The 21743-nt window shown below is 48.7% G+C and overlaps 1 protein-coding gene across 1 annotated transcript in view; it reads right to left on the bottom strand.

Moving 5' to 3' along the window:
- The window catches only part of Adamtsl3 (ADAMTS like 3), a 252154-nt gene that overhangs the window by 210098 nt on the left and 20313 nt on the right, over positions 1-21743 (bottom strand). The window contains exon 3 of the mRNA XM_020176611.2: positions 6300-6419. Within this exon, the coding sequence (XP_020032200.2) occupies positions 6300-6419 (120 nt within the window). The remainder of the gene's footprint in view (positions 1-6299; positions 6420-21743) is intronic.

Below are 21743 nucleotides of genomic sequence, written 5' to 3'. Positions count from 1 at the left end.
CTCTCCTCCTTTGAAAGAATGCATAAGTCAATAGTGAAAGAAGAAAGAGGCAAATTAGGTCTGGCAGAGTAGCGTAAGAGCGAAGACGTTTAAAAGAAACTTAGGAATCAGACTACACAAAGGCTTCATTATTAATGTATTATTGTTATTACTAGCTTTAAACAAACATTCATTCAAACATTTCTCTCATATTTTCCTGCCCGCAGATTAGATGTAAAAATGTCTTAACTGAGCTTACGGGCAAAGAACAGACACTTGGCGATGCTACTGCCTGGTTGTGTGACCGTGGACAGGACGCTGTTCCCCTGTGGGGCTCAGAGCCCTCACCTGAGGGCCAGAATCCCCGCACCACTGTCCAACTCTGGTATCGAAGACTCCAGCTGCCCGTCAGGGCCACACATCCAGCCCTCTGCCTCCCCAGCCATGGAGATATGAGAAAACACAAACTGGTGAGGCATTTTGAAACAAGATGTCACATAAACATGCTGTCAGTGACATCGAAAGCAGGAAAGAAGAGTCAATAAGGACTCCATCTATGATGTCATTCACCTAAGGACATTACAAACACAGTGACAAATGTAGAATGGTTCACAGCAGAACCTGGAAGTGGCACCAAGAAAGTAACCAAAATTCCCAAAGATGCCTGTTCATGGTGTGGGGAGGATTGAAAGAGATACCAGAAGTTAGTTTTAAGAGTTAAATATGAACAGGAGGAAAAGAGAAAAGGACAGTAAGACTTTGAAAGTCAGGTGTTCGCTGAGAGATTATAGATGACAAAATTATAGGTGATCTAGAAATAAATCTTGAATCTATGGCCAGGAAGAGACAAAATAAATGCTACATTAGTCAGGGGCTCCTGTCCTGGGGTCTTGGAAGGCAGGAGCGAGGAAGATGGGTAGAGACAGATAGAGAAGGACCTCGCCAGCATGAGGTCAAGGTGGCTCTCTTGTGAACGGCTGCAAACTTTAGTGGGATTTGTCCCTGGTAAATTTTAGGAGATTGTAATCTGGCATTTTCTGAACAGCCAGCCTTGTCCTGCAGGCTCAGAGCCCATGATACTGGCCCTTTCCCCTGCCTTTTGATGCCTCACAGCCTAAAAGTAGAAAGGTGACAATACACCAGCATGTACACACACCGTGTAAAGACAACGCATGGGCCACAGGAAAATGCTCACTAGGCACTAAATCTAAGTCACCTGCTAGCTGTGTCATCAGTCTGAACTCCAACGAGGAGGGAGCCTATTGTAACAAACCCACTAAGTCTGGAGAATGCTATGCTTTCCACATCCCTCTGGCTGACACAGAGAGAGAAGAGAGACACAGACAGAGAGGGATGGAGGGACAAGGAAGGAAGGGAAGAAGGAAGAAAGGGAGGGAGGAAGGGAGGAAGGAGGGGGGAGGGAGTGAAGAAGGGAGGGAGGGAGGGAAGTCTTTAAAAATAAATGAGCTTTCTCTCTCACCAGGAAACACTGGGTCTATCATGGACTAGAAATGAGAACCCACCACAAAGCTGCACATGTAACCCTTCAGTGAGCTGAAGTAAGGTAAGGATGGAGGAAGACCTCAGCGTCCTCTTTTCCCAGAAAGAGACCTGGGCAGAGAATGACAAAGCCACCATCTCAGTGAAGAGAGAAAGAGCACAGCGCAGAACCTGAGGCTCTGCTCCCCGGGGCTGATGGACATTCAGCCATTTGCCTGTGAGAGGTCTCCAGTGGGAAGCCACAGTGAGGAATGACGGGAGAATCAATCTACCCTAGCGTCTGGCTGACTAATGACGGTTTCAACCACAACCTTTGGACCCAGTTGTTCCAAACCGATCCTTTCCAATGACCTTGTATGCCACCGAGTCACGGGGTGCTGTCGTTCTGAGGATGTATTTCCCAGTGGGAAGTTGGTGCCATTTTAATTTCAACGAATGAGCTTTGCACAGACCACGAAAACATTGTGATTCCTACTGAAAGCTGGAGAGGAAGGATGTGCTTATAAGATGCTCTTGCATAGCTAATCCCAAATGCCTGAAGGAGCTGTGTATGAGCCAAAAAAGCCATCCATCAATATGAAATCATCCTCTGCTTATGGAGGTTCCCAAAGCTCCCTCGATCCTAACTGAGAAATCAAGATTTTTATGAAAGAATAGGATTTTTCCAGGCAATTCTTCCGAGAGAAACAGCTGAACACATTCTGGGATGGGGCTGGGGGAGCCTGGGGTTTGAGAGACCCATCTGGATGTCTTTGAACAAGTCATTTGTACATTTAGAGTCTCCATTTTCTCAACTTGTGAAATGAGGTGTTTGGGCCAAAACCTCCACCAGCTGTAAGATTCCCTAATTCTCTAAGTAATAGTTCACTGCGTTGCTGGCGAGCGCCTCAGCCATCAGAATGATCCAATTAACACTGCAACGTGGAATATTCTATTTGTGCTTTCAGAAAGAGAGCATTTTAGAGTAGACTCAGTGCAGACCGAGAAACTCAGTCCCTTTGCTTTTCAGAATAAAGGATCTGAGGTCCAAAGGCAGGATATAATTTTGTTAAATGACAATTTAATCAGGGGTGTAAGGGGAACCGGGCTGACCGGTCCTGCTTGTAGCTGCACTGCGACCAGCTGCCTGGGGCTGCTCTCCACCACAGGCTGCTCTGGCCCCGGAATAATCCAGTGTGGCTTTTACGCACTCGTTAAAGGCAGCCTACATCACAGCTGGGCTTTACTGGCCTCGAGGTTATTAGTTTTCCAGGCACCTAATCCAGAAGATTTGTGGAAAGTGACTCAAAGTCCTTGGTGAAAATGTGTCCAGGATAAAATTTTTTTAAAAGCCCTACTTGGAGTTGTCAAGAAAGACAATATCGACACACCTCCCATCTGCTCCCCTTTTATCAAAAGAGAGTTCATAGGGTGGACAGTCCTGCTGGACCTACAGCTTCCCAACAGGTTCAGCAACCAGGATTCTGTCTCAACAGCCTAAGCGCTTTGTCACTATGGTGGCAGCTTACACACGCAGACTCTGCAGGTAGGTGCCCAAGCCACCTGATGGCACAAATCTTGACCTGGTGACAACTCACACAGACCCTGTACCTATTTCTGGCTGTGCAATGCCAGAAATATAACAAAGTCTACACTGGAAGGAAGCCCCCACCATTTCTCCAGGTACGGAATCTTTGGAGGGACTACCCAGAAAACCTTTTAGGGACAATCTGGGAATTTCTGTGCACAGCCATGTGGCACACCACCCAGTATACTGAAACTTGTTCCAGAATGAGACAATTTGTTCCAAAGAGCAGAACCGACTGCTAGACGTTAAGCCCCATGTTGTGCTGGATCCAACGACTTCGTGGAATCTCTCAGACACAATGATGGGTGAAAGAAGCCAGACGCGAACAAGTGCGTGCTGTGCAATTCCATTTATATAAAACTAAAAACGAAAAGTAGGCAAAAGCAATCAATAGCGGTGACAGAAGTCAGAAGGCATTTGACCTTGTCGGGTGGGGGATACAGATTAAAGGGACGCAGGAGCCTCCTAGGGTGCTGGAAATACTTGATTTCTTGAGCTAGGTAGTGGTATAAAAACATAAATATTTAGAAGTTCATTGAGTTCTACACTTTAGTTTCATCTGCATTTGGCGGTATGCATAATATTATTCCTCAATTAAAAATTCGTTTAAAATGTTGTGTAGGGTGCCCTGATGTAAATGGAAACTAGACTTCTTTCCTTCAGCGTAAGCATACCTAATATCACTAACTAGTAGCACTGGTAACAGCAGCTAAATCAAAGGCTTGTACTGTGCAGGGATAGTTAAATGAATTAGCGCTGTAAGTCCTCACAATGGCCCCACCCACATCTCCACTTCACAGATGACAAAGTTCACATGCACAGAACAGAGCGACTGGGCACACCGCAAACAAGATGGCGGAATGGGGGCTTGAACCTGAACCTGAAGCGGTCTGTGCCCAGAGCCTCTGATCTGAATGGGTCATCCAAGAGCTGCAGGACACAGTCTCTTTTCGAGTGTGGCTGTATCTGATGGGTCTATCTCTTCCCCAGTGCCTCAGAGGCTCCTGGAATTTGCAGTGCAGTCTGTGTGGTCAGCATTCAGAAGAAAGAAAATTAAGCTTGGGTGACAGGTCCACAGTCTCCAGGTGATCGGATGGAGTCAGTCTTTTTTTTTTTTTTTTTGGCAGTCCTTGGTTGGAACTCAAGGCCTCGAGCTTACTAGGCAGCTGCTCCACCACAGAAGACTCCACCTGTCCTTTTTTGCTTTGGTTATTTTTGACATGGGGTCTCCAGTTTTGCCCAGCATACCTGGACCACAACCCTGGCTTTTTTTTGGGGGGGGGGGTTAAGTTGGAGTCTCACTTTTTTGCTCAAGCTAGACTTGAACCTAAATCTTGCAGATATCCACTCCCAGAGTAGCTGGGATTACAGGCACGAGTCACTGTGTTCAACTGGTGATTAAATCTTGATGATCACTTGGGAGACACACCTAGTGTAGCACCAGGGTGGGTCTTCTTTGCCATTAGCAGAGGAGGGTGGATGTTATTACTGACCTCTTGTCCTTGACTTACTCCTCTCCCTAAATGAAGCACTGTGGTACGGGCAACACAGAAAAGTTTTATGCGCTATTTACTCCTGGGGGCTTTCTAGAACATGTCCTCGGGTAAAATTTCCACAGCAAGCCACAGGCTTAGACCTTTCAGAGGGACTAAAGAAAGGGGCTGGCTTTCCTCTTTTTTCCAGCTTTTATTTTATTATATTAAATACAATGTATTTCATATGTGTTGTACTTATGTACATTATGATATAGCTCGTATACATTGTGTTCAGTGTTTACAATGTATCCGTGGAACCTGGAGAAGGCATTAGTCATTCTTTAATTATAAAATACCTAGCTAGTTATTTCTGGACTCTCCATTTTATCCTTTACTGCCTTCTCAATCAGTTACCCTCAAGTTCCCATATGAAATCCGTTGGAACATTGACTTCTGGAATAAAAGGAGTCCATAAATTATAGACCATATAAAACTCCATTGGAAGGAAAGGCAGAATGTAACTTATAAGCAACCAAGCCCAAATGCCTGGATTCCATAACAGCAATAGATAATTATCCTACACCCAATCGGCTCACCAAATGACTATCATTTTTTTCAAGGAACTTAGGGAAATGATTGAACGTTGAAAATTTCTATTATAAAAAATTGGTTTGGGTCAGGCGCAGTGGCTTACATTCATAATCTTAGCTACTTGGGAGGCTGACATCAGAAGACTCACAGTTGGAGGCCAGCCCAGGCAAATATTTTGTGAGACCCTCCATCTCCAAAATAACCAGAGAAAAATGGACTTGAGGCATAGCTCAAGCCTGCTTTAGAGTGCCTGCTTTGCAAATACAGAGTCCTGAGTTCTAACCCCAGCACGGTGAGCACGGTGGCTCATGTCTGTCATCCCACCTACACAGGAAGTATAAATAGGATTAAGGACCAGGCCCGCCCGGGCATAAATGTGAGACCTATTTTTTTTTTGCCCCAGCATAAAAAGGGCTGGAGGTGTGTGGTAGAGCTCCTGCCTAACAACTGTGAGGTCCTGAGTTCAACCCCCCCCCAAAATGAGTCTGCTCTCACCCATGCCCCAATGACCTGCGTAGCTCCCAGCACAAAGGGTCTGCTGGATCACAATCCCACCTTTCCTCCCACCCCCAGCTCAGAGCTAAACCTGCCAAGGGCAGGCCAGTTTGCCACAGCCTCAAGGACCAGGACGAAGAGGTGACACCACTGCCGATCATCTGACTCCTGCCCTTGCTCTGGTCTCCATCCTATACCACCTGTTATGCTCTCTGCCAGGGCTCTGTCCCCGTCCCGACAGTCACATTTCACTTCTACTCGTTGAATTTCTCAGAGCTTCTCCTTGACAGTGATGTCTTCTGCCCCCTAGCTAGGCCTGGTCTAAATTGAACCAGAATATGCCATCCTTTGACTGCACAGCTGAGGACAACATGGCTGACCTCAGTCACTGGACCATCTCCCTCTGTGCTATGACAAGGTAATCAAGTCCAGCCCCTCCTCTTCACTTCTGCCAAGTCCACTAATGTCCCACACGGGCTTCAATCCCACCCAGGTTTGTCCCACTGCCCAGGAACTCAGGCTTTCAGCTAGGAACCTCTGCAGAAAGCTGACATTCTTGGTTTCAAAGATGAGTCCAATCTTAAATTATATATGTGAATTGAGAATGCAAGGGAATCACATCTCCGGGCACCTGGCTTCCGGATCTCAGCCACGCGTGCTCTTCTGCTCTGGTTAGCCTTCACAGCGCTCACCTGGTCATCATAGCGATACGTGAGGAACTGCTCCCCTGTCGTGTCCTCCAGGAAGCTTCCCTGCGGGGACAGCGCAAACTCGGGAAGGAAGTAGGCTCCAGGAGACTTCTCTGCTGTAGCCTGTAAGGCAAGGTCACGCAGTCACAAATAAGGCTCCAAGAAGGACCCTGACCCCATCCCCAGAGAGGCAAAGTCCCAAGGACATTCCAGAAGAATCTACCCACTGCAGGCTCACCAAGAGGAAAGAGGACTGTCCTCTCTTGGTGGTAGCATAGCAATAGCATCCATCTGTGCTGCAGCACTCCTCTGTCAGTCAGGGTGTCACATTGTTCCATCTCGAATTAGCATATGTGCCATTTTTCCCTGACACCCAGCTTTCTCCCCGGCAACCTCTGCTCCCCACCTTCCACCAATGCCACCTCAGAACAGTTAAGTGCTGAAGTTTTGTGCCTGTGAATCCACTGCTTTTAGAATTTTCCTTCCTTCCTTCCCTCCTTTTTCCTTTTTCTGAACAATTGGGAAACAAATTATTTTTCCATACCACATCAGAATTGCATGCTTATTATAGAAACTTTAGAGAACACAGACACACACAAAAGATAACAAAAATCATCCATAGCCCCTTCAATCTGTAATGACCACTTTTAGTTGTCTCAATGTACTTCCTTTGTACCTTTTTCTCCCATCGCACTATGTTTTTATAAAAATCCAGGATTAAATAAACCTGAGTTTGCAGAAAGACTCCATTTGGTTCATGGGAAGTGCACAGATTTGCATCCAAGTCATCGACAGGAGCCCTAATTGTTGGGATCTAAGGGGAGCCAGGGGACATGCCTTGGTCATGATGGCCCAGTGGTCACGCTCCTGCCATGTCACCCACCTCCACGGACCAACACGATACCCTGACGTGTAACGTATGTACAGTGACATTCTCGATAACAACGTAACGCTACAATAAGGAGGCATCGTTGGGTATGGAGAGCTGGGCTCCAGCCACGACGCCCTCCCCTCTGTTCCCCAAGCCCAGCATCCCCTTCAGGGCTGCTGGACTCACTCTTCACTTGGCAGAACCATGCTTTGCTTTCTGCAAAGGAATTAGCTTAAATCTTACTGCTCAGGGGCAGCTCTGCCAGCCCTGTAATCCGTTTTCCATCATTCGGGAGTCAATTCTGCAGCCCAGGCACTACCCAACTCTCTACCTTCTGCGGTAGCAAAGGTGCAACAAGGTCACCCACCGAGTGCCACCCCAGGTGTCTGACATTTTGAAGAGACAGACTGTGACATTCCACAATGCTGACAGCCAGCACCAGACCTTCCTGGCCACAGAATCTTGCCTGTTCCTCAGCAATCCCTCCAGATGCTTGAATACCTCCAGTGACTAGAAACTCACTGTCCCCAGAGCCACAGGGGTCTGTCCATTGCTAGATACCAGACTCATCTGAAGCGGTCCATTGCCCTCCAGCTCAGGCCAACAGCACCTCCTCTGTCATTGTCCCCACAACACCCACACAGGTACTCAGTGGAATCCTAGCATGGGAGCAGAGAGGGACCTGGGAAGTTCAAATGTCTGAAGCACAAAACTACAGGGTCAGAAGGGACTTTAGGGACAGCGCACACCGCCCCCCCCCCCGAGGCAGGAGGTCCTCCTGCACCCCACCCCAGAGTCAGACGCGACAGACTTGGCCAAGGTCCTTTGAAGAGAAAGCTGGGAACGAAGACACAAGTTCCTAAGTCTCGACCGTGAACTAGGGCTTGTGAAAAGCATCCTGTTTTGTTCCCATGACCCTCTGGGTGAATGTCATTAAAACCACTTCACACAGTACGTCAGGTCCTTTGACCGGGGTTTTGCACAAACCCCAGCTGCTAGGGAAACCTCATCTCCATTCCACTGCCATCCCTCCCTCCCTCTGTGATAAGATTCTTGGGAAAACTGGGGTGTCCTGAAGGAGAAAGCTCAGTCCACTCATGGCTGCAGAAAGCAAGACTCATTGGACTAGTGTGCTTTCGATATTTCCACCCAGCAAGGGTGACTTCCTCCTTGTCAGACTCAGTGGCGTGTGGCTTTTCACAGAATGGGGTGACCAAAGAGGTCAGTGCCCTTAAGTAGCAAGAGTTGGAGGGAAGGCAGGGGCCGGGGCCAGATAGGAAGTGTGCGATCTTCCCAGGGCCCAGAGCCAGGGCCGGCAGAGAAGCTGCCAAGATGTGTCATCTCCACGGCCACTGTCCACAGCTGTGAGTCACCAGGGACAGGCCAGGAGGAATCCAGATGAGCTCCAGGGACTGTGAAGCTGAGACTTGGGGATCCAGCTGTATCTTCCCCGCCCCAGCTGAAGGCCTTGACTTTGGAGGAAGTGCATATGCAATGCTTCCTCGAGAAGGTTTCAGAGTTCTGCACCTCAGTCCACACTCTTTAAAAGATCAAGAATGACTATCAAGATTGGGTTTGGAAAATTAGAAATAAGGGCAAAATAGTTTCTGCTGGGTATTGAGGGGGTGGGGGGGAGAGGGAGGAGGCGGGGTGGGTGGTAAGGGAGGGGGTGGGGGCAGGGGGGAGAAATGACCCAAGCCTTGTATGCACATATGAATAATAAAAGAAAAAAAAAGATTGGGTTTGGTTGTAAAAATGTGATGAATAAATGTATATTTGGTCTCTGACCACAGTTCCTGACACCGAGCTCTTAGAACTCTTATAAATAGGGGTGTTACAGAATTTTCTGGGTGACAGGAGTGTCTTTTGTTGTAATATGGTAACTCCTGGAGGTCTTTTGGATAGCCTTGGGATGGGGGCTACTTAGGGTCAAGTGCGTGGTTAGAGGGTTTGAACTTTCAGTCTCACCTGCACATCCAGGAAAGGAAAGGAGCGAGGGTGAGGCTGATACCATTGGGCAACGGCGTTGTCAACCATTCCTACGAAACGAAGCCTACGTAAAAACTCACAAGGACTGGGTTCGGGAGCCTGGTCCAGGGTGGTGAGCACATCTGACGGGCAGGAGGAGGTGAACCCGGGTTCCTGCACAAAAGACCTTTCCAGACCTCGCCCTGCTTCTCTTCATCTGTCTGTCCATCTGCATTCCTTATGAATAAACCAGTGAACCTGAGGCGAGTGTTTCCCGCGTTCTCTGAGCTGATCAGAGCCAAGGAGGGGTGGTTGATGCTGGACTCACAGCCGGTGGGCCAGAAGCACAGGTGACAGCCTATGACATGGTTGGCTCTGAAGTGGGGTGATCTCGGGAACATAGCTCTTAACCTGTGGCATCTGGTGCTACCTGCAGAATAGAGTAAAGGGCACCAGCTGGTGTTCACTGGAAAGCTGGCTGACATGGCGGGGACACGGGGGACCCTATGCCTTTTCTGTCCCAGTGTTGAGTGGAAAGTTGAGAGTAGGAAAAGGCACTTTCTTTCTAGTTAGTTTGTTTGTTTGTTTGTTTTTTCTGTCAGGACGGCATAATGAGAAGTCAGAGTGAGGCAGGAGGAGATGGAATGGATTTCTATAATGGAGGGGGGAACCCCAGGTGCCTGACCACTTAAAACAAACACAACCTGACTCCCACTGACACTCAGCGAGCCACTTGGATCACTTCAGAACAGGTCTGAGCCCTGCAGATGGGGTCTCTCATGCCTCTCTCCACAGCGTGAGCACGGCCAGCACCACAGGGCCACCCACAGGACCATGGTCAGTGACTGCCGGGTCTTTCCCACGTGCCCTGGTCCGCCAGGCCTGCCCAGCTTCCTGCTGCTCACGTCCTCTTTCAATCTGGCTCATGGCTCCAGCCTGTCAGGACGGTTTTGAAAGCATCGCTGTCCCCCGAATCTGAGGTGTGCTCCCCGTCTGCATTCTGTCACTTCTACAAGCGTGGAGTAGGACACAGGGCCAAGCCTGGCCCTTCACCTGTCTTCAGGCTGACGACACAGCCACCTTATCACGTCTCGACACCCGCTTCCGTGTGGGTCATTTGACAAAGCCCCCGTGAGGACCTTCAAATCTACAATGACACAGACGCCACCTGGAAGAAAGATGCTGATGGAGAAGCACGAGATCAGAGACGAGGACAAGAGCTGAAGGCTGCGACTTCTAAGGTCACTGGTGGACGCCTGTCACAGTTGGAAGGTCCCTGGGAGTGACAGCATTGGTCTAGGACTGTGCCTTCCATGGGTGGCAGCAGAATCCCCAAGTGGGAGCCACCAAACTGTCCACAAGGAACACGTTCTCTGGGCCCTTTGGACGTCGCTCCTCCTGATCAGGATGACCGGGATGACATGGGGGACTGCAGAGTTTGCACCTTTTAGGACGAAAACTTACAGGGGAAACTGAGTGGGGTTCCATGAGGGGGGCTCTGTTGCTAAACCCAGGGGTTCAGTCCCATCTTGACACAGACGCCCCCATCCCACTCTTCCTCCTCCTCTTCTTACCCTCTTGGCCCAGCCACCTGGGTGGGGATGACCCTGTCTGTCCACCAAGGCTGCCAGTAGAGGGAGTGACCCGAGGGCAGTGGTGCCTGGAGTCACCAGGGTGATGATTCCTGGTGGACCCTGTCCCTCTCTTGCAGAGCCCCCTCCTGACCGCGGGAAGACACTCTCTGGGACCAGGGCAAGCACTGGAATCTGCACTTTGACCCTAACGTGAAACCCGTCTTTTCCCACAGCTTCTTCCACTGATGCTCACCATTATCTCGCTGGCAGAGAGAACACGCCTGCCCTTCTCACAAAGCACAAGTGAGTATTTCATTTTGCAGAAGTAATGGGGAATCCCAAAAGCATGGAGTGTCCCAGTAGTTCTTGGGGTTCATAAGGCCTACCACTCACTCCACTTACTCCACATTCATTTATTTTTGAAGCACCTACCATGTGTCCAGAAGTGGGTTTTGTTTGCTTATTTGTTTTTTGTTTTTGTGATACTAAGATTTGAACTCAGGACCTACACCTTGAGCCACTCCACCAGCCCTTTTTTGTGATGGTTTTTTTCCAGATAGGGTCTCACAAACTATTTGCATGGGCTGGCTTTGAACTGAGATCTTCCTGATCTTTGCCTCATCAGTAGCTGGGATTACAGGTGTGAGCCACCAGCCCTGGCCCAGGTGTCTTTCTGACATGAGCTTTCAGCTGTCAACCAAGCAGTCCAGAATCACTTTCCCCATGGCAAGGTGTGGTGGTGCAAGCCTGTAATCCCAGCTCCTCTGGAAGCAGAGGCAGGAGGATCAGGTCTTTGAGGCCAGTCCACACAAAGTTTGGGAGACCCTATGTCAGAAACAAAATGCAAACAAAAGGGCTGGGGTATGGTTCAAGAGAGGGAGCGCTTGCCCTGCACCGGAGTCCTTGGGTTCAATCCCCAGTACCACGAAAGAACAACAACAAAAAATCACTTTTCCCGAGAAGCTTAGATTCTAAAAGAAGCAAACTGTACACAATTTCCCCAATTGTAACTGGGGAAAGAAGTGCTGGAAGGTAGGGTATAAATTTCAGGGGAGTTTGGTGGCCCTGGGATTTGAACTCAGGGCCTTGTGCTTGCTAAGCAGGCACTCTACCACTTGAGCCTCGTCCCCAGCCCTTTGGTTTTACTTATTTTTCAGGTGTGATCTCAGGGCTTTTTTCAGGGGCCAGCCTGAGCTGTGATCCTCTTTCTTACCTCTGCCTCCTGCATAGCTGGGATTACAGACATTTGCCACCTGCTAGCTTGATCTTTGAGATGGGGTCTCACTACTCTTTGCCCTGATTGGCCCTTGGACCGTAATACTACTATTTCTGCCTCCCAAGTAGCTGGGATTACAGGTGTGAGCCATGATGCCCAGCCTGCAGTTTTAAGTAGATTGGTCAATGTAGGTGGCGCTGGTCAGGGAAGTGCTTTTCTCGAATTCCTAAGATGACAAGGTGGTCTTGCCAATTTCTTTGGAGGTTCCAACATGTCCACATTCTTAGGAACCTGGCTGGGACCTGCAAGGCCTGAGGTCTCTCCCCTTCTGTCCAGGGGAGACACATTGCCCCATGGCCTCAGTGCTTCTCTGTGCCTCCCACGAGCTCCTGCTTCTCCAGCACCTCTGCCCCCTGGGCAAAGGGTGGCCTCTGTCCCCATAATGCCTGGCTGTTCCTCAGCCCCCGTCCTCATGACGCAAGCACCCGGCGTGTGCACAGAACGCCATCCCTCACAGTGGCCGAGGATGCAGCATGGTGACCCACCAGCCTGCCACACCAGCGTGGGTGTCATGCTGACCGTGCACCGTCCTCAGGCATGAAGCTGTGTTACTTTGGTACCAAATAAAACCCAAAACTAAATTAAAAAGAAAAGATGTCGCCACTCCTCCCCATCCAGCAGTGACACATCACCGCCTGACGATGTGCAGAGCTCGGGGCAGCCCGTGCTTCCTCAAGGCCTCTCTCTCTCTCTCTCTCTCTCTCTCTCTCTCTCTCTCTCAGGAAACAGCTCACCGTGTGGCTGAAATCACACAGGCTTTCAAAATGCGCCTTCCAGGAGAAGAAAGAGACGGGGCTGGGTTGTTTGCAATCCAGACTCGCCCTGGGCTGCTCTCTTTGCAGCAGGACGGCATCATGGCAAACGGCTACATGTGCTGTGTCCGATTTCTCAAGGAGCCAAGCCGATGAGGACATGCTGATTACATGCATGACGTCTTTGCTCTGTGTGTAAAACGGCATCACTTTAATGCCCAAGAACTATAAAAACCTCAGGGTGTAGCATAAAACAGGAACGACTTCTTCAAACGAAAGGCGATGCTGTAAGATGCAAACGCCAGCCAGGCACTGGTGGCTCACGCCTGTAATCTCAGCTACTCAGGAGGCAGAGATCAGGAGGATCTCAGTTCAAAGCCAGCCCAGGGAAATAGTTCAAGACACCCTATCTTGAAAAAACCATCACAAAAAAAAGGGCTGGTGGAGTGGCTCAAGGTGTAGGCCCTGAGTTCAAACCCTAGTACCCTCCCCCAAAAATAAATAAGATGCAAACACCAACCTTACAGTACAGTGGTAACAAAGCCATATTGGAGTCATAAATCAGCAGAAAAAAATTGTTACAAACATATCTTTTGTCTCAAAACAAGGAAAAATGCAAACAATTCTATTTGTTGATCCAAGAGGCGTGTTGGACACGAGTCAGGTTTGTGGATTTAAGTTCGTGTACTTTTAAAGTACAGTTTGATTTCCTAATGATATATAGGATTACAAATAAAATTTCTTTTGAGTGTTGACATCGTCACACCGCTCCACATTTGTCTGGCGTGAAAATGTCACTTGGCTGTGAATCCTGAATAAACTTCAGATCCGTTTCACGCAGTGCCGGATGCGCCGAGATTCACTCTCGAAAACTGCAGACCTTGGAGACGCCACACACCTGCTGTAGCCGGTGACAGGTGCTCAAGTTTACAGGACAGTGACCGTGTGGCCCCGGGCACTTCCCTCCCATCCGAGGGGAGGATCTGGACGGCAGATCACCAAGGCCATGTTCACCCCTGGATACTTTGGAGGATGGGAGGAGACAGGTGAGCGCAGGCTGGGGAGAGCGATGGGAGGGCGAGTGACACAGAGGCAGGAGATGAGCTAGGGAGCTATGACGTCCCAGGAGAGAAGTCATGGCACCCATGGATGCTGAAGAGGGGAATGAGCCCAGCACGAGCCACAGGAATTTCCCTTTCTATTGGAAACACTGGCAGAAACTGTAAAGTTTTAGGGAAAAAAGATACAAATAATAAAAACTAACCCCAAAAGGAAATAGGAAGGAAGGAAAGGAGGGAGGGAGGGAGGGAATGAGGGAGGCAGACAGAGGAGAGAGAGAGGAGGGAGGGAGGGGACAGGAGGGAGAAGAATCCCATTGTCCTTAACCAGCAAAGATGGAACCCATATTTAACATTCTCCCATGAAGAAAAGAATGGAACCACAAGGTTTTAGAAGTGAGCTTTACAAAACATAAATTCGAAATATAAATCCAATCTTTTAAAGCAAAAAAATAACAAACTCTTCCAAGAATGGTAAAAAGAACACCCAATAATTCATTTTGTGAGGTTATCCTAATCCTGACAAGAATAATGCAAAAAAGAAAAGAAAACCATCTATGAATCTCACTCTTAAACACGAAGGCGAAATTCCTGAATAAAATAACCGCAACACCAGACAAAAAGAACCCACCAAGATGAAGTCAGAGCTTCTCACTTCGACTGCATTAAATTTAACACCAGAGCACCGAGAGGGCAGATGTGGCATGAGATCATGTGTGCAGAGTCCGCAAAGGGTAACGCCAGGCCATGTGTGATTTAGGGATCCATACGTGTGGCTGAGCTCTTGGATAAGTGAAGAATGACAGGGCAGTCACCTTTTGCTGTGGTGACTCCAAAGCAGAGAGGAGGATGCCGTAAGCAAAAGGCACTCGAGGCTCCGGGAGGACCAGGGACGTCCCACGTCACGAGCTCCGCGGTCAGCACGTGGGTGGGCGTGAATTACATCTTATTAAAGTTATTACTCATTATTGCCAGGCCAACACATGTACGGTTGCCCACGTTGGGCACTGCACAACGCATACGATCAACTTCCCTTTAGCATCATGTTAAACGGTCTTCTGTGTGCATGTGTGTGACTATGCGTGCATGTGTGTGACTATGCGTGCATATAACATACTTATGGCAAAATCAGTTTTAAATCAGACTCGCTGGTATGCACGCTTACACTGAGCACTAGAGATACAAAGCCTTTCATATCAATGGAAAGGTGAATTGACAAATTCCTCAGTGTGAGAGGTAAATGAAGAGGAAAATGGGTAAACACAGGAAATTGCACCAATTTCCCACGTGGAGAAAACAGTGCAAGGTTAACGGCATGGGTGCATCAAGACTGTCAGGGTGAGAAACAAACGCGGCGCTGGGAGCGGAGGACAGCGGGCGGGTGACAGAGGGAGTAAGCAGCAGGGTTTCTCTGACGGCAGCGCAATAAACACAGTCTGAAACACCAAGAGGAAGCCTCCCGGAGCGACCAGTACCACTTGAAAGTGGAGGACAGGAAGGGAACACAGGCCCTGTCTGGAGGCGGGGGGCAGGAGGTGAATATGGCGGGTGTGTTTTGTAGAAGAACGAGAACAAGAATGGAAAGTGCTCCAGGTGTCCTAAGAAGGGGGACGAGGGAGCGAGATACAGGGTGGCCCTAGTGAGGACGAGCTGTAAGCACGTGTGTAAGTGTCATGATGCTCCTGCATGTGCACTATTACATGCTAATTTTAAACTGTAGAAAACCTGCACATACGTTTATATCCGTGTACAAAATCCCACTCCATTCCACAGTCAAGAAGTACATAAGAAGAGTCCGTCATCAATCTTTTTCCCATCGCAAGTTACTTCTTCTCTCTTTGGAATTTTCGCACATATTTATAACAAGAGCCGATTAAAGTGTCAGTCCAACACGCCTGGTGTCACACATCGGAGACCACAGGTTCGCTTGGCTTTCTCCGGGCGCCTAGGCCACCTTGCTTGCTTCTCTGAGTATCTCAGCGCCTTGTTGGAATCTGGGCGCCGTAAATCCCAGCCATCTCGTGGCCATCCCCGGAACACAGCTCTGCTGGGACGTGACTCCGTGTCAGCGTGGCCTCCCCGCCGACCCCGCCGCTCCGGGGTGGGTGCCACCATCTCCTCTTTCCGTCCCTCGCTCACGCCCAGTGTCGAGCGGCCACGTCTCTGAGCCTTCCTCCCGCTTGACACCTGGAGGTGTCACCGTGTAGACAGCAGGTCCCTCCTTGCACGCCCTGGGCCTCCCTCACTGCGTTTCTACTTTTGGAAATCTCACTTTCTTTTCAGTCTAAGCGAGCTGTTTGGGGCTGGGGACACCTGGGTCGTTCTGCTTTCCCTCTGCCTCCTCTACCTGGATGGGCTGCTTGTCACTCCTCTCTCTGGCTGCGAGACCCCCTCAATGTCAGGATCAAACTCCACAGGGACCTTGTCTTTGAAAGAAGAGAGTGGAAGGAATCAGCTACGAGTGGCCTAAGTGATGGAGGGAAAGGACAACGAGGTGCTAGACACCCATCCCTCTCATCTCAAGACGTCCTACAGAGCCGTGCCGCCCTCCACGGTCACCACCAGGCACCCAACATGTGACACTCTGAATTGACACGGCCTGGGAGTGGAAACTAAGCACTTGATTTCAAAGACCATGTGACAAACAAAAAAAAGAAGCAATGCGCAAGAGTCACTTGGGACTTTTGTGACTACTTGCTGAAATCACACTGCTTAGAAATATCGCTAAGACTGATTGTGCCTGCGTCGTCTGCCTGTTTCAACATCGCCACTGGGAAGCCAGCGTCGCAGCACTGCTCTCAGAAGCCTGCAGTGGCCCTTGCTTCCCTGAAGGCTCTGGGGACCAGGGACGCCACTGACCCAGGTGCTCTGCAGCACTGTCCGCTCACCAAGATGTAGCCTTGGGTTTGTTCAAGACGAGCAGACAGCAGCTAACAGGGCCCAGGTCCCCACGTCCACCCCGTGTCCTCACTGGCTCTGATGAGAACGGCCGTGACCTCAAACCTGTATGAAAGACCTCTCTGCGGGACAAGCCAGCGCCACACCACACCCCAGCCCCACGATGCCCTGAACCCTGCGTCATCTGATGCTCCAACAGGAAGCCAGAAAGCCGTCCACGCGCTCCAGGCAAGTGGCGGCTGTGCGCGGCCCGAGGTGACCCTGCTTCCGTCTTCCCACTCACAGCACCACTGCAGCCTTGCTCTATGCCCCTTCCTCCCACGGCCGGTGCCGCAGATGAGGGACAGTGAGCGGCCGTGGCACAGCGAGGACTCTCTGCTTTGGACTTAAACTATAATCAGCTTTGCATAACGGTTTTTAACAATAACCAGCAAAGATGGACTGTCCAGCAAGTCCACTCCTACAAATAGACCTCAGAGGAATTAATGCCCCACAAGACACACAGAACTGTTCATGAGGAGACACTGAACTGGACTGGGGCTGTGGCTCAAGCAGTAGAGCGCCTGCTTTGCAAGCATGAAGCCCTGAGTTCAAATCCCAGTCCCACCAAGAAAAAAAAAAAGAAATATTGAACTGAGTGTCCATCAGAAGAGTAAGTTTAGATTCCTTCTCCTGTCTGAGGAGTCACATGATGGAGTACAATATTTCAATGGAAATAAATTAATTCAATTAATTAATTAAAGGTCTCACTAACAGAGTGTTGAGCTGGTTGCAGAGCACGTTGCAGAATACCTTGCAATTCCACTCATATAAAGTTTAAAATGTACCAAGCAACACTACATATTTCGCTTATCGATGCATAGTAAAAGAAAAGGATATCTGTAATAAACTCAAAATTCAAGACTGTCATATCTTCGGGGGACCAGAGGGAGAGACAGGGGGCTTTGTGTTTACAGTGTTTTATTTTCTAAGCTGGGAGGTGATAAATGAGGGCATACACTATTGTTATTTAATCTACTTTGATTCTTAAGAGAATTACATAGTCATTCTTTACATAATGAAAAACTATGCAATTTACATAATAAGAGATTTTAGCAAACTACGCAGAAATCTCTAAAGAAAGATGCAGAACAACTACAAGACTTAAGCAAGGATGCTCCAAAGACAAATTAACGCTGTTCTTGGTCTACTGCAAGCGGGTGTCTGCTTTGCATTTCAAATTCACTCTGACACCCTTAGGTAGGACACAGGCATGAAGTCTGTACCAGGGAAGATAGGCACAGCCTCAAGTACCGTTATGTGAGGGAGAAAACCTAAATGTTCTCCTAGATCAGAATAGGAAGCCAAACAAAGTTAAATGGTGCTGGCTGTCAAAGGCTAAGTCAGGTCTTTAAGACGCCGCGGGGCAAATCCCATAGCTTCTTGCCCAGGAGAGGCTCAGGTTTGGAAAGTGTGAAGCAGGTGAGGAAGGGCGTTGGAAAGTCAGTCAACTCCACAGGCACTACTGAACTTATGAACTTAGGGAAGGGTTTGGAGTGGGTAGGCATGCAGCTGGATCAGACTTGGCAAGGCTGTGCTGCTCACGTCTTGTTCTCCACTTGTCTCCCCAGTTTGAATTTGTGTTTTTAATCTGTTTTTCAGTACTGGGGTTTGAACTCAGGGCTTCAGCACTTGCTAGGCAAGTGTTCTACCACTCGAGCCATGCACCCAGTCCTCTTTGCTCTGCTTGTTTTGGAAATAGGGTCTCACTTTGTGCCACAATTCTCCTCCTCTCAGCCTCCCTTGTAGCTTGGGATGACAGTGGGTACCACTAAGCCCAGCTAGTGGTTGTGATGGGGTCTCGCAAACGATTTGCCCTGTCTAGCCTGGAACCACAGTCCTCCAGCTCTCAGCCAGCCAAGTAGGTTAGGATTGCAGGTGTGAACCACAGCACTGGCTTCAACTTGAACTTCTTCCACCACAGGTAGCACGTCTGCAAATGAGTCTTCACTATGTCCCCAGATAAGTGCCTGGGTCTAAAAGTGAAGCAGACACAGGCTTCAAGGAATGGGGAAGAAAAGCCAAGTGGATAGTTCAATGAGAAAGGAAATGTCTATGTGTAGAAATAATTCAGTTACAAAGCAGAATTCAAGGGGTGGGGCGTCATGGTAGTGAGGGATTGGAAAGACTGGATGTCTTCAGTCTTGAAGGTTGTCCAGGACGAGAACAGAGGGGCAAGTGGAGAAAGAACCGAGAGGAGGGAGACCAAGTGAGCAGAAACACGGGGCGGCAGAACCTCAGCCGACTCCTGCACAGGCACGGCCCACCACACTATTTGGAGAAAACAAGCAGCCACCCTCAAGGACAGAGAAAGAATTCAAGGTCACCAACACAGATCCGGCAAGTGTCTACATCCTTTCATTCTCCCCACTAATGTGCTATTTTCATCCTTTCTCAAAGGAATGGCCAGTTTTGCTGAGCCAATGCCATAAATTGAATTTGTGGTCAAAGTCCAAATATTTCCAAGTGAATTTCCTTGTCCTCATAAACTTCCAAAAAACATTCAGGCAAGTTTTGAAGGCCTGCCTGGGACTTTTCTTCTTCCACCACTTGTTGTTCACCTCAGCACAAGCTGGGGAGGAACCCGGCGGCGGGGGGGGGGGTAGGAATTAAGAGAATGGCCACATTTTTCTTTATGAGTTTTAAACAACACATTTTGTAACTGAAAAATAAACACATCTCACTTGTAAGAAAGCAAACATTTGTAGGAAAGTCATTAAACGACAGCTGCTCCCTGATGGAAAATTTAGGGAAACAGCAAGATTTGGGCCAAACCAAGGGAAAGAGCAATTAGTGTTATTTAGACCACAGCAGAATCGTCCTGTACAGTAAACGCTGATGCTCTATGTCCTTTGCTTCTGAAGCTGCCCAGCAAGACATCAAATTCTTCCCTTGTCCCCCTTCCAATATAGGAGTCCTCACCAATGATGTGCCACCTTCTGTGGACTCCGATTCTGTGTTTCGGTCAGCCTCAGTTTGACAATATGAAAAGCGAAATTCCAGAAACAGCTCGGGAGTTTTTAATTGGTACCGCTCTGAGTAGTGTGAGATTTCACACCATCCCACTCTGTCCTGCCCGGGATGTGAACCATCGGTTTTGCCCAGAGGATCCACTCTGTATACACTACCTGCTCACACGTCACTGAGAAGCCATCTCAATTACCAGACTGACTGGTGCAGCAGTGTAGGGCCTGTGTTCAAATAACCCTCAGGCAGTCACCTAGCACAATGTCATTTTATTTCACCTCACCTATCATGTATGCTTTGTATCATCTCAGATCAGCACAGAAAGAAGGGTAAGGGCTGGTTCGACTGGGACTGGTAGAACACCTGCCTAGCAAATGCAAGGCTCTGAGTTCAAATCCCAGTACCACTCCCAAAAAAGAAGGAAAAAGCAAAACATTTTGAAAGAGAGATCAAATTTATATAACCTTTGTTATAACCTATTGTAATTATTCTAGCTTATCACTATTGTTAATTGCTTACTGTGCCTACTTAATAAATTAAACTTAATTGTAGGTGCATGTATAGGAAAAAAACATGGGATTTGTCACTAGTCACAGTTTCAAGCATCCACTGAGGGGTCTTGTAATATATTCTCCATGGATAAGGGGGAACCTATTGTCCCCCTTTACCAACAGCAAGGATGAGCAGCGTTGGTGCGTCCCTCTGGCAGACCTAACAAACATCAGGGAAGAAGGATAAAAGGGATGCACCAGAAGAGGTGGATGGAGAAAGAGCAGGAAAGGAAGAGTGTCAGGGGTGGCAGGGAGAGCAACTCCGCCACCACCGCTGTGACTGATGCCATCAGTCATCCATAAGAAGACATCAGGTAGCTACAGGTGTGGATCTGTCTCGGCTCTGAGCCTTACTAGTTCCGTGACCTTGAGCATGTCTTTTCTGGGATCATGGCCTCTGGCATTTTGGTTATCCCACACTTGTGTCTTTAGGTCAACTGGTCTACCAGTCCTATGCCATAGAGAGTTCAGACAAGCCTGCTGCAGTCAAGAGCCTCCCGCAAACCAGCATCCAGCAACTCCGATGGCCAAGCCCCTCCCACCCAGGGACTGTCTAAAAAGACCAAGGAAAAGCAGGACAGGAACACCAACAACGGTTTTGAATTTGGAAACCCTGTCAACCATGTGACTCCAGAGCTGGACGTGGCTCAAGTGGGAAAGCCCCTGCCCCACAAGCATGAGGCGCTGAGTTCAAACCCCAGTACCACCAAAAAAAAAAAGTAAATAAAAACTTCCTGCCAGATCAGGAACTGGCAAGAGCAGATAAGAAAGAAGTCATTAAGGAGAAATTTTTAAACGTCCATTCTTAAGAATGCTTGCTATGGAGGGTTGACAGCTGGGGACCGTGACAGGCTGGAGCTCATCTTTACCTCACTCAAAGTCTCCACCTTCCATCAGCAGCTGGAGAAGCAAGTGGCCACACCTGAGACTCTGTAGACAGAGCTGCCCTTGATCCCAGCTTTCACAATCAGCTTTTTTAGAGTGGTAAGTGAATTCAGCTGCCATTTAAAAACCCATATAACCAAGAGAGATGTTTAAAGTATTAAATAATTGGCCAGGAGCAGGCACCAACCAAGCACTGTATCTGTCGATAGGGTTCCACTTGTCACCAAAAGTGACCAGAATGAACAGTGCAGGAGGGCTGAGAACTGAACCACGGTGTGGAAAACCACTGCACAAGAATGAAGCCGACCAGGGCAGCACTGCAAAACCTCTGAAAATTAAACTGTCATTACAGTTATGGCCGACCACAGCAGCACAGGCTTCTCACTAAAGCTAAACATTAAAATAGAAGACAGATTTCAATGAAGTCAAATGGAATCCGGGTCTCAAAAAAGAATACCCACGACAGTTAGGTTACAGGGAAGCAAAGCACGAATGAGAAAAGTCAATCAACAGGACAGAGGCCGATAGCAGAGGACTCAGGTGTTCGAAGTTTCTGACAAGGAATTTTAAGCAGCCTTCATAACCACCGTGACACTCCTGAAACCCAT

The sequence above is a fragment of the Castor canadensis genome, chromosome 19 (genome assembly GCF_047511655.1).
Source record: "Castor canadensis chromosome 19, mCasCan1.hap1v2, whole genome shotgun sequence".
Taxonomy (NCBI): Eukaryota; Metazoa; Chordata; class Mammalia; order Rodentia; family Castoridae; genus Castor; species Castor canadensis.
This window is presented reverse-complemented; position numbering and strand designations above follow the sequence as displayed.